Here is a 13,519-nt window from a genome sequence, read left to right as displayed (position 1 = left end):
TCTGTTTAAATGTTTGATTTATTTGTTTACACTACAAAAAACAATCCTTGACACATACAATATTCAGACGGAGAATGTTTATGGTTGCAGCATCGAGGTAGGTCGCAAGTCGCAATTCTCGACAACAGATGAATGGGCTACACTTAACCACTCTGCTGTTACCAGTCGATCACGACAGAAAGTTGATAGTATAGGGTGTATATTTTGAACCCTAATGTTTACCATTTCAAATTACAAGGTTTTATCAAATTGGAAAAGGTAACCAAACATTCCACATCTTCATGTTGCACTCAGTCATTATTTATGAACAAATGACCTTTAAACATATGGCCTTTTGTTAGGCATATCAAAGAGGCATAGCTTTGACCAGCACAATTCCCGTAGGGTTGACAGTCACATTGAACTGACCGCTCGGCTTGTACATGCCCATACTGACGTCATCAAAAACGTTAGTAATGTTATAGCCATTCTGATTGGTCAATGTGATGTCCGCTAGGGTCAGGGACATGCGTGTTGGTGTTCCATCTGAGTTCGGGTTGAAGAAAGCTACTGCATAACTTCCGGGTTTCACCAAAGGTTTCAGCCAGACCTGCACGTTTTGAATCTGCAATGGTGGAAGAAATACATTGACATTCGTATGCGCATTCGTGCGGACAGACACATACACAGACACCGGCACAGACACAAAATAACACATGGAAATAATTATAGAAATAATAATAATCTGACGTTAAAGACGTTGGATACAATAGTTCGGGCGTACCTCAGTTCACGCCGTTGCACGCGAGTTTACCGTGACGAATTACCTCCCTTTACGCGCCCTGTCTTCCACAAATTCCATGGTATTGTTTTGATAGCTCAATAACTCCTCATGCATATGGACAGATTAGATAGAAATATATTGTTGTGTTTTTAACAAGTGTTGAAGCATACAATCATCAGGATATGTATGTTAACATGGAATTTGAATAAGGGTGGTCGGGTAGCCTGGTGGTTAAAGTGTTTACTCGTCACGCCGAAGACCAAGGTTCGATTCCCAACAATGTATGAAGCCCATTTATTACTTGCCTGTGAAGAGATCACCCGTTTAATAAACATACAGCTGTATTACACATTGTGTAATACCAAAACGCGTGCTCATGTTCTGTCGGAACACGTTTCAACGACATTGCGTGCGGAGTTGAAAGATCACTGAGAGGAGCTTTATGCACACTCGATGACCCCAGCAACCTTGTTGCTAGGCTGACATCACATGGCATTGTTTCGCCGATGGATCTTGCAACAAAATTCCACAAATTACGTCATCGGGTATTGTGACGTTATTGTAAACTTTGAGGTGCAAGGCCCCATTCCCCAAGGCGATCGTACTCTAGCGCAACGACAGTCGTTAGTCTAAGTTAAAGTATGTGAGTTGCGATAGTCTTAGCCCTACGATAATTTTGTGAATTCTAAAGGTGGACCGTTGTATGGTATCAAATTCATACGTTTCAAGTTTTGACGTGTTTGAAGTATTATTCTGTTAAACTCAATTGGACTATGCCGTGTATCGTACTCAACAGTACAATTCTAAAAACGTTATAAATGGCAAGTAATTAATAAAATACTAAACTCGCTCCCGTGTAAAACCAATTTTATGAAACTCGTGAATAGTTGTGGTATCTGACTCTCTTTCGCTCGTCAGATACCACAACTATTCACTCGTTTTATAAACTTGGTATTACACTCTAGCTCGTTTAGTATTCTATATTTCTGGTGTCCCCCGCCGTGATATTGCTGGAATATTGCTAAAAGCGGCTTAAAAAACCATTCTCAGTCACTCACTGATATTTGAATGCTAAGATGTTTTTCTTTTTGCAACGAAAATGTGATTAGTTCAAGCAATAAAATGACATGTTTTTGCAAGTACAAATTGAATTGTCAATCCTCTGTGAAGTTTTTATAATCTGCTAAAGTATGAATCCATGATCGATCTTAGCGCTAAGATGATCGTAACTCCCAAACTTAAACATAGGTTTACAATAGCCTTAGCGCTAAGATCGCTTTGTGCAAGTGGGCCCTGGTACTGGAAAACACCGGGTGGTAATTGGTGGTAAGCAACGACATGTCCGTTCATGATTGTGGAAACCTGCAACATGTACCTTTGTTATCCTTCCCAAACATGACCCGATAAGTATTAAAAAATAACTGATTTTTCAGATTCAGTGGGTAAAAAAGTGTGTAGAGTTCCTACATATTATTTTATTAACATTTGATTCTCCTCCCTGAATTTCTAAAATATTCTTTCTTTCTGTTTTTTGTACGAGAAGCATAGCTATTTATGATTAATTAATTGCTATTAATGGGTAAACAGAAAGCATTGTAGAACATCAAACCTGTCTATTATGTTATATCTAAACAATACTCAATGACAAGCATAATATGGGATTGATTATATCTAGATAATGAGTTGTCTCCCTTTTCAGGTATCAGGACCAAGCTCCTTCCCAGCGCGTGACACCTTCGTTACACTCTCAGTAACATCGCTGCCACCAGTGTGGGCGCGGCCATTACAAGAATCTTGAAATTTGCCCTCCAACCCCATATGTAGTAACGTTTATACTTTTGTTTATGTCTTTGGGAATGCCATCATATTTCAATTTGAAAAGGTTTACGACTGACATTGTTTTCCAGTTGAATTTACTTTGTTGTTTTGATAATCAGATTGGTTCGAGATTGCTGACAAACGGAAAATCAACCAACTTCTCCCTTACATTCTTACTATATCAATAACACGATAGTTTTAATGAAACAGAAATTCAAATTGACAAACGAAGCAAGTAATTTAGCAGAGATAAGTGTATTCGGCGTCACGACAGTCGTCACTTGTTTGTAAACAATACGGTCCTTCGGTTGCGAGTTCAACTCCAAGAATGGTTGTGGCCACCTATTCACAGTGGGGAGTTTTGACTTGTGGCAGCGATAGTATGGAGAGCTCCGCGAACGGGCTATCGCTGTGAGGAGCTTGGTATCAGGATTGACACCCTAGCTTTCTTTGGGCAGGCACATATTCAATATTTAGCGTGGAGACCTACAGATTTTTATCTTAATTTATGTTGGTGGATATTGTACGCTATACTGGAAAATGGTGACTCTGTAGTGGGTTTTGATCTCCTAAATAACTATTTCCATGAGTACTTGCGCCTTTGATACCCGAGCCACATTTAATATGTTGCTATTTTCCCTCGATTGTTTCTATTTTTGGTCCTTTTTTCACCATCCGTGTATGTAGTTAACAAACTTAAATAGTAATAAACACTACAAAGTAAGTTTAATTACACTATTAGGTTAATGTGTTACAAGGAGTCAGCTTTAGCAATGTTATCTAGTGATGATAAATCATGTCATTTGAGACCTACCCCACTATACGTGGGTGCCACCTACAACAAAATATAGCATGAATGGATATTATTTTTTTTATTATTCGGTACAAGTATACTACACACTCTCTTCATGTTACATCTCAGAGCATTGTAGAGGGTTTCACTTATTGTGTCCAACGTCTTTAAACGGTTGACGGTAAATTCATGACAGGACTACTTCTTTGCTGCCCTCGGTATTATGTAGGTAGTGGAAAAAGCCGAGAGGTCTAAGGAGGGAAGGGGTAATTTCACACGCAGATAAAAGGGAATGAGTTTCCATGCTGTGTTCTTTTCAAGCTTGGAATCTTTCTTCCATTGATATGTGTACCATACGTCATGCATATGACTGATGAAAATTGATTTTTTTTTAAAAAACAAACTATTCACTAATGTTCGTTTGGAGTAAGCCTCACCTCTTTTATCATATTAGCTCCCTTTACGAGTGGGTCCTGGTTGATGGCAATGACGGCCCTGTTCTGTAGAATGGACTTGGCCTGTGGTCTCATGGTCCTCAGATCAGCGGATATGTAGAGTGGGGCGGCAAACATCGCCCACATCCCGAACTGAGTCTTCTCTTGGTCATAACTCAGACTGAAGTCCCCGATAATCAGCTGAAACACCACAGGTCGTCAGTCAAACTCTGACCATTCATATGTCCAGGCCGAATGAAACGGACTCCTGTTGCTCTTTTAAAATATTTTTTGTTGCAATGCTATATTAATGTTATAGCGACTTCCCCAATAGCTGTAGTGAAGAAGGAGCAAGGCGAGTGACAGGAAAATGTAGAGTCGAAGGGAGGAAGAGTGCAAGGAAAGAAGAGAGGGCATCAACAGGCATAAACCTAAGGGAAAACCAACAGAGAGAAAACAGTGATATAGTCATAGAGGAAAGAGAGAGCGCGAGAGCATGAAACAGGACAAAGAAGAGTGAACGAGAACGTGATAGGGAAAATGACAGTGTGGGGAGGAGTAGGAATATACAAAGAAAAAACTAGGTGAAGGTGAAAAGTGATAGAGCGAAAGGGATCGGAAAGGTACGGAGGGAGAATAGAAGAGAACGAGAGTTACATGCACAGAAGGAGTGGCTTAGTCAGTATGATTTTACGCCGCTTTTAGCAATATTCCAGCAATATCACGGCGGGGGACACCAGAAATGGGCTTCACACATTGTACCCATGTCGGGAATCGAACTCGGGTCTTCAGCGTGACGAGCGAAGACTTTAACCACTGGGCTACCCGACCGCCCCTGCACAGAAGGAGACGGGACAGGTGAAAAGAAGTTGAAGTACAAAGATTAGAGTCAGTGAAAGGGAAGCTATACAATTACCTCATCTGGATCGTTGATGGACCCTGGCCCTGATACTGAGATGAAATCCCCGGCGTTTTTGGCATAGTGTTGGATGATGCCGAGGACGGAGGGCCAGCTGTCCTGTATGTCGTTGAAGGTCCTCCAGCTGTTGCAGTACTCGCTGTTGCGGGTGTAGTGGGAGTGCTGGAAAAACGCACTATACTAGTTGAATGGCCGCATATAGTAATACAGCAAAAAGCAACACGACATTATATTAATGATGTACAGCGAATTGGTTTCAACGCCGCTTTGATGTATTTGGAAAGCTCAAACTGATGTAGGTCTAACTTTGGCGCACGGGTATGGTGCTGACAAACCAAGAAGTAAGATCAGAGCGAACTGGGATTTGAACCCACGAAAATGTTGAAAAGGATTTGGTGTATTTTTCAGTCATGGATAACAAGTTATTTCCAGCCAAATTCACCATTTTCCTTCTTTTGAATTTGTCACACATACTTTGGATATTGTGGGAACCGCAACTGCGTATTATAACTGCAGTCTATATTTCAAAACGCCTGCCGACAATGACTGACAAAGAAGTCGTTTCAATAAAGATGCCCTTCCGCTGTGATGCGGCCGTCGATTCAGTTGTTTAAAAGCAGAGGGTATTATTATGGTTTGTCATCCGATGGTAGAATTTGTAGATATACATGCCTGGGTCTGATCTCCACTCCACCATTCACACGTGTAGAGGATAGGTCTGCCAGTCGCGTTCAGACTTTGGCTCATTAAGGGGAAATCTAAAGCATACGGTAACACACAAAAGACATAAGGAATACTCCTGGTTATTTTGTCGAGGCATTCTTTGTCCTAAAAAGTACCATAAAATCGAATAAAACAGTCGCAAAATCATTTGGATACACAATAGATTGTAATAAATTATTATCAGTATTTAGCTGTGGTGTAGAAGTAGTTTTTTGTATCAAAACTACCGAGGCCAACATGTTTTCAACAATGATATACTGTGACGTCATTACACATTACGCCACAATTGATGTTAACATTACGTCGATAATGATATTTGTATAACACGAAAGTGTACAACGTCTTAGACGTGGATGACGTCAGGCTGACATCCGACATTATACTGACCTGCCATTATATCACAGAAATATTGTTCACCACACATATTGACACAGTACGTGTTTTCGTTTCACAAGTCACAACACATGACCTGAAGAAATTTTCTATAATAGATAAGATGTAGTAAGAATTAAACGTTTATTCAAGACAGGTAAACGCTATATCTTACGTATTGCCGAGCGGTTTGTGTCTGTGTTACAGCCATCAAACTTGAGTAAATCTAGTTCCCATTTTGCAAATGTCTCGGCGTCTTGCTTAGTGTAGTCCTGACTCCCAGGGTACCCTGCGCAGGTCTTGGTACCAACGTCTTCATAGATACCCAGTTTTAGCCCACGGGAATGGACCTGAGCAGAGAATTTTATCGTCGTCAAAAGGCGTGTAGCTTTATGTTAATAATAATATTACTATTCTTGGTCCACTGAATGACAAGTTTGGGACAGAAGGAAAAATGGGACCAGAAATAATAATTTCATGAAACAGAATAAACTGTTCCAAACTAATGAAAAAAAGTTTTACATGCTGTTAAAAGCAATGGATCAGTGATCGCTCGATTTTCTTCCACAGCTCCCAGGGAGTATTCAACCCAAGCTGCCTGATTTAAGCTTAACAGTCCCTTAGTCCTCTCATCCTACCGGGTACCAATTCACTGAATGGTGAACAGGGGCATATTTCGAACTAAGTCACTGGCTCATGGAGAGACACCACATGTGCTTCAGTGTGGGACGGGACTAGAAACCAACAGGAGCAAGCTGCCGAATACGGTCACCCATCAAACTACTCTTATCCACCATCTTCGCCTGACTTGTGGCCTGTGATACTGGGTTACTCTTGGATCATGATTTGTTTTTCTCTGATAAGATTAGAAAAAAAAACATTCAAGTAGATCCTGAACCTTGTGTGCAGTATTTGAGACTTGTGGAACTCCAATATTAATCATGAATTATTTTCTTACATATCGAGAGAGACCTAGGATTCCATTAGGGAACCTCTCTGGATCTGCCACGAGGTTACCATCAGCGTCCCGGGATTTGGAGGGCCAGCAGTCGTCGATGCCGATGTATTCGTAGCCGAGCTCGCGGTAGCCCTCCTCCGCAATAATGTCTGCCATCTTCATGAACAACTTCTCGCTGAAATTTAATATGTAACTATGATAAGTTATGTTTGATTCCGTAGAACACGTATAAATAACACAACACAACCCTCACACATCTCCCACCGTGCTCCGCTCACACATCTCCTACCACAGCCCACTTTCACTCATCGCCCATCCAACACCCCACTTTCATACATCGCCCATCCCACACCCCACTTTCACTCATCGCCCATCCCACACCCCACTTTCACACATCGCCCATCCCACACCCCACTTTCACACATCACCCATCCCACACCCCACTTTCACACATCGCCCATCCCACACCCCACTTTCACACATCGCCCATCCCACACCCCACTTTCACACATCGCCCATCCCACACCCCACTTTCACACATCGCCCATCCCACACCCCACTTTCACACATCGCCCATTCCACACCCCACTTTCACACATCGCCCATCCCACACCCCACTTTCACTCATCGCCCATCCCACACCCCACTTTCACACATCGCCCATCCCACACCCCACTTTCACACATCGCCCATCCCACACCCCACTTTCACACATCGCCCATCCCACACCCCACTTTCACACATCGCCCATCCCACACCCCACTTTCACACATCGCCCATCCCACACCCCACTTTCACACATCGCCCATCCCACACCTCACTTTCACTCATCGCCCATCCCACACCCCACTTTCACACATCGCCCATCCCACACCCCACTTTCACACATCGCCCATCCCACACCCCACTTTCACACATCGCCCATCCCACACCCCACTTTCACACATTGCCCATCCCACACCCCACTTTCACACATCGCCCATCCCACACCCCACTTTCACACATCGCCCATCCCACACCTCACTTTCACTCATCGCCCATCCCACACCTCACTTTCACACATCGCCCATCCCACACACCACTTTCACACATCGCCCATCCCACACCCCACTTTCACACATCGCCCATCCCACACCCCACTTTCACTCATCGCCCATCTAACACCCCACATTCACACATCGCCCATCCCACACCCCACTTTCACACATCGCCCATCCCACACACCACTTTCACACATCGCCCATCCCACACCCCACTTTCACACATCGCCCATCCCACACCCCACTTTCACACATCGCCCATCCCACACCCCACTTTCACACATCGCCCATCCCACACACCACTTTCACACATCGCCCATCCCACACCCCACTTTCACACATCGCCCATTCCACACTCCACTTTCATTCATCGCCCATCCCACAGCCCACTTAGATACATCACCCATCCCACACCCCACTTTCACACATCGCCCATCCCACACCCCACTTTCATACATCGCCCATCCCACACCCCACTTTCACACATCGCCCATCCCACACCCCACTTTCACACATTGCCCATCCCACACCCCACTTTCACACATCGCCCATCCCACACCCCACTTTCACACATCGCCCATCCCACACCTCACTTTCACTCATCGCCCATCCCACACCTCACTTTCACACATCGCCCATCCCACACACCACTTTCACACATCGCCCATCCCACACCCCACTTTCACACATCGCCCATCCCACACCCCACTTTCACTCATCGCCCATCTAACACCCCACATTCACACATCGCCCATCCCACACCCCACTTTCACACATCGCCCATCCCACACACCACTTTCACACATCGCCCATCCCACACCCCACTTTCACACATCGCCCATCCCACACCCCACTTTCACACATCGCCCATCCCACACCCCACTTTCACACATCGCCCATCCCACACACCACTTTCACACATCGCCCATCCCACACCCCACTTTCACACATCGCCCATTCCACACTCCACTTTCATTCATCGCCCATCCCACAGCCCACTTAGATACATCACCCATCCCACACCCCACTTTCACACATCGCCCATCCCACACCCCACTTTCATACATCGCCCATCCCACACCCCACTTTCACACATCGCCCATCCCACACCCCACTTTCACACATCGCCCATCCCACACCCCACTTTCACACATCGCCCATCCCACACCCCACTTTCATTCATCGCCCATCCCACACCCCACTTTCATACATCACCCATCTCACACCCCACTTTCACACATCGCCCATCCCACACCCCACTTTCACACATCGCCCATCCCACACCCCACTTTCACGTCCATCCCACACCCCACTTTCATACATCGTCCATCCCACACCCCACTTTCACACATCGCCCATCCAACACCCCACTTTCATACATCGCCCATCCCACACCCCACTTTCATACATCACCCATCCCACACCCCACTTTCACACATCGCCCATCCCACACCCCACTTTCATACATCGTCCATCCCACACCCCACTTTCACACATCGCCCATCCAACACCCCACTTTCATACATCGCCCATCCCACACCCCACTTTCACACATCGCCCATCCCAAACCCCAATTTCATACATCGCCCATCCCACACCCCACTTTCACACATCGCCCATCCCACACCCCACTTTCACTCATTGCCACTCCCACACCCCACTTTCACTCATCGCCACGATCATGATTGTTTGTCACTATGGTGGAACCCACGATCATGGTTGTTTGTCACTATGGTGGAACCCACGATCGTGGTTGTTTGTCACCACAGTGGAACCCACGATCATGGTTGTTTGTCACCACGGTGGAACCCACGATCGGGGTTGTTTGTCACTATGGTGGAACCCACGATCATGGTTGTTTATCACTATGGTGGAACCCACGATCATGGTTGTTTGTCACTGTGGTGGAACCCGCGATCACGGTTGTTTGTCACTATGGTGGAACCCACGATCATGGTTGTTTGTCACTATGGTGGAACCCACGATCATGGTTGTTTGTCACTATGGTGAAACCCACGATCATGGTTGTTTATCACTATGGTGGAACCCACGATCATGGTTGTTTGTCACTATGGTGAAACCCACGATCATGGTTGTTTGTCACTATGGTGGAACCCACGATCATGGTTGTTTATCACTATGGTGGAACCCACGATCATGGTTGTTTGTCACTATGGTGAAACCCACGATCATGGTTGTTTGTCACTATGGTGAAACCCACGATCATGGTTGTTTGTCACTATGGTGGAACCCACGATCATGGTTGTTTGTCACTATGGTGAAACCCACGATCATGGTTGTTTGTCACTATGGTGAAACCCACGATCATGGTTGTTTGTCACTATGGTGGAACCCACGATCATGGTTGTTTATCACTATGGTGGAACCCACGATCATGGTTGTTTGTCACTATGGTGAAACCCACGATCATGGTTGTTTGTCACTATGGTGGAACCCACGATCATGGTTGTTTATCACTATGGTGGAACCCACGATCATGGTTGTTTGTCACTATGGTGAAACCCACGATCATGGTTGTTTGTCACTATGGTGAAACCCACGATCATGGTTGTTTATCACTACGGTGGAACCCACGATCATGGTCGTTTGTCACTACGGTGGAACCCACAATCATGTTCGTTTGTCACTACGGTGGAACCCATGATCATCTTTGTGTTGACTGATCACGGATCATAATCGGGATGAATTTACGATTGAAATCCTGGAGCAGCGGTTTATGCATTGTGAATCGAGGAAATATATAAACGACTACTCAACAAATGAGAGGCCATGAGACCGGGTCATCCCAAGACTCGTCATCTTGATAGACAGTTTCGAGTCGTAACGTAGGGTTTGTAGTCAACACGATTCTGGCTTATCTCTGAAATCACTATTCATACACATACACTTATCATGACCTTTAACATCCGTGAAGATAAACCAGATAAATATACAGTGCTACGTCTGCATTCCAGTATGGGACTGTGATAGGCTGGTATCATGGGCAAAAGGTCATGATACATCAAGCCTCCCATCTGATTAGAATTATTTCGTTTCGAATCGTCCGTCGTCGACAAACGTAAACATTTCTCATTTGCAACACCTCTTCGGAATGGCTTTTAATAGTTTATGGATAATTGGTCTTAAGTGTATCCTTTGCTATTCTTAAAGGCATCTTCCCACCGCTTGCCACTAGATACTGGAAGATGGAATAAACCTCCGTTGAATGAACGTTTATATAAATTGTGTTATAGTTATGACATTGGAGATAGATTCCACTTGTTTTCGATGAACAAAGGGAAATGTACATTCCAAAATGCTATTCATAATTATCAAATATGTTACAATTCCAGCAATTATTTAACATAGTAATATGTAAATTTGTTAACATTATAATAAAAATGGTAAAACCTCCCGGTTAACCCCGGTCTACCTCTATGTAAATTACTGTTTGTACCTCATATGCCGATGTACTCGGCCTGAGAGAAATAAAGGGATGTTCTGTTCTGTTTTGTCGATGCAAGAATTTCTCCTTAAGAACTTCCAGAATTAAAGTTATTGTTGTTTTTTATTCTTTCAAAGGTCTCCTCAGTAACAACAAGGAACGTTGATCCAGTTTCAGGTATCTAGTAACAAAACATACCTGATACAGTTATCCGGGTCATTGACGCAGTCCGTGTTACATCGGAACCTCTCCCAGTTCAGGAAACCCATGGGCGGGGTCAGGGCGAGGCCATTATTCAAGGCCCGGGACACCCCAAGGACAGCCGCCAGCAACACAAGCAGACCAAGACCTGCCATCTCCACCAGATGTAAGAATGGGTCAACGACCACCACCCGTCGTTTATAAGCTGTAGAAACTTCACAGATAAACGTATCAGGAGAGATAGGCTAATACTCGTGACCTCCAGGGCCCCGGTAAAGAGTCGCTTGATATCTTGTGAATAGTATTAGCTGTGGAAAAGAATTTGGTATGACAGACGTTGTGTGAAACAGGCTGATAAACAATAGCCATGTTTCGAATTTCCAGTTTGATTAACTCCATTTTCGATCTCGAATGTGTGAAACGTCATTGGAAAAGACGAAGCTGTTAAATGGACGAAACGACAACACGTATTCATGATATAGTCGGAATAGTACAATAGAGTCTTCTTTTAGAAGAGATTTCTTATGAATATGGAAAGGGTTTTGTTTTTGTTTCCAAAATCATGCAGTCACTGCTACAATGTCATGTAGTTGAAGGGATGTTCACACAGCTGCCTATCGTCCAGACACAATTGCCATAATGTTAAAGAGGCGTTAAAGTTCACAAAGCAGCATACAGTCCGCACTCAACTGTCATATAAACGTTGAATTAAAAGGTCGTCAGTGTCTAGCTGTCCTCATACCGCCCATGCAGCATTGTCATCAACTGGAAACGACGATGCAGTTCCTCTGACTTTATGACCTACAGAACGTGGAAGGGATATTAAAGTTCATCTAGCCTCATACAGTTGTTACCAGGCACAAGGAGATTAATATAAATTTATTTGCAGTGATTGTCAGTTGTTGTTAACAAACATGGGAGACAGGATCGTTCGAGAAGTTTTCGGATGGTACAGTTTCTAGAAGGCGATTCGAAGCCTTATTCAATCTACTTGCATTAAGTGGATGGGATACCAATCTGAAAAAGAGAACATTTGACATTGACAAATTCTGAACCTTCGCGAGTACACTTACATTAATTTACGACCTTTTTATTTATTGCTGCTGCCCTCGGTACTGACTGTTTGACTGTAAAACTAAAACTGTGTGTTTGAATATAAGTGATTTTATTAGTCATTGATCTTGTTCGGTCATTTACCGATTTCCGAATGTCGTTCTGTACGAACGGACTGCTGGGTTAATGTGTTTCAATTAGGAAATCCCGTAATAACGTGATTAAGGACATTCAGCTTGTCAATTCAATTATTTAACCTGAGGAAAAAATATTTTTCAAAAGATTCAAAGTTTTAAAGAAAATACTCATGCCTTATCTTGCTACCTGTAACTCTGCAGTTTCACATGAAAATATAATTAATTAAATTAAAGTTTCCGAAATAGTTAACGAAATAGTTTAACTAGTTGTGTGAATTGGATGAGCAAAGGTGCCCGAATTTGTTGAATCAAGGTACTCGAATTGAATGAGTCAAGATGCCTGAATTGAATGAGTCAAGATGCCCGAATTGGATGAGTCAAGGTGCCTAAATTGAATGAGTCAAGGTGCCCGATTTGAATGAGTCAAGGTGCCCGATTTGAATGAGTCAAGGTGCCTGAATTGGATGAGTGATGGTGCCTAAATTGAATGAGTCAAGGTGCCTAAATTGAATGAGTCAAGGTGCCTAAATTGGATGAGTCAAGTTGCCTATATTGGATGAGTCAAGGTGCCTATATCGGATGAGTCAAGGTGCCTGAATTGGATGTGTGAAGATGCCTGAATTGGATGAGTGAAGATGTCCGAAATGAATGAGTCAAGGTGACCGAATTAAATGAGTCAAGGTGCCTGAATTGGATGTGTGAAGATGCCCTAATTGGATGTGTGTATATTCCCGAACTGGTGGAGTCAAGGTATCCGAGTTGGAAGCGTCAAGGTGCCCGATATTTGTTGAATCCATGTGATCTAATTGGCTGAGTCTAGGCCTGGTTGTTCCGTGATTAAATGTAGGCAAGTTGTGGAATTG

The 13,519-nt window shown here is 43.8% G+C and overlaps 1 protein-coding gene across 1 annotated transcript; it reads right to left on the bottom strand.

The window, feature by feature from the left end:
- Nucleotides 1–11,674, bottom strand: LOC124119945 (alpha-N-acetylgalactosaminidase-like). The gene is made up of 7 exons (XM_048389947.1): nucleotides 11,464–11,674; nucleotides 6,781–6,955; nucleotides 5,998–6,172; nucleotides 5,400–5,485; nucleotides 4,725–4,889; nucleotides 3,812–4,009; nucleotides 1–604 (listed from the first exon to the last, which is right to left on the bottom strand). Exons 1-7 carry the CDS (start codon nucleotides 11,619–11,621, stop codon nucleotides 347–349), a joined length of 1,215 nt encoding a protein of 404 aa, XP_048245904.1. The 5' UTR covers nucleotides 11,622–11,674; the 3' UTR covers nucleotides 1–346.
- Nucleotides 11,675–13,519: the final 1,845 nt, after the last annotated feature.

The sequence above is a fragment of the Haliotis rufescens genome, unplaced genomic scaffold (assembly GCF_023055435.1).
Source record: "Haliotis rufescens isolate VD_foot unplaced genomic scaffold, xgHalRufe1.0.p SCAF_8, whole genome shotgun sequence".
NCBI lineage: Eukaryota > Metazoa > Mollusca > Gastropoda > Lepetellida > Haliotidae > Haliotis > Haliotis rufescens.
The sequence above is the reverse complement of the archived record's forward strand: the minus strand, read 5'-3'. Positions and strand labels throughout refer to the sequence as shown.

Coding starts and splice junctions, on each gene's coding strand:
- LOC124119945 (XM_048389947.1), bottom strand. CDS start 11,621: ATGGCAGGTCTTGGTCTGCTTGTGTTGCTGGCGGCTGTCCTTGGGGTG. Junction 4,890..5,399: donor GGAGTGGAGATCAGACCCAG/GCATGTATATCT, acceptor GCGTTTTTCCAG/CACTCCCACTACACCCGCAA. Junction 4,010..4,724: donor CCATCAACGATCCAGATGAG/GTAATTGTATAG, acceptor GTGGTGTTTCAG/CTGATTATCGGGGACTTCAG.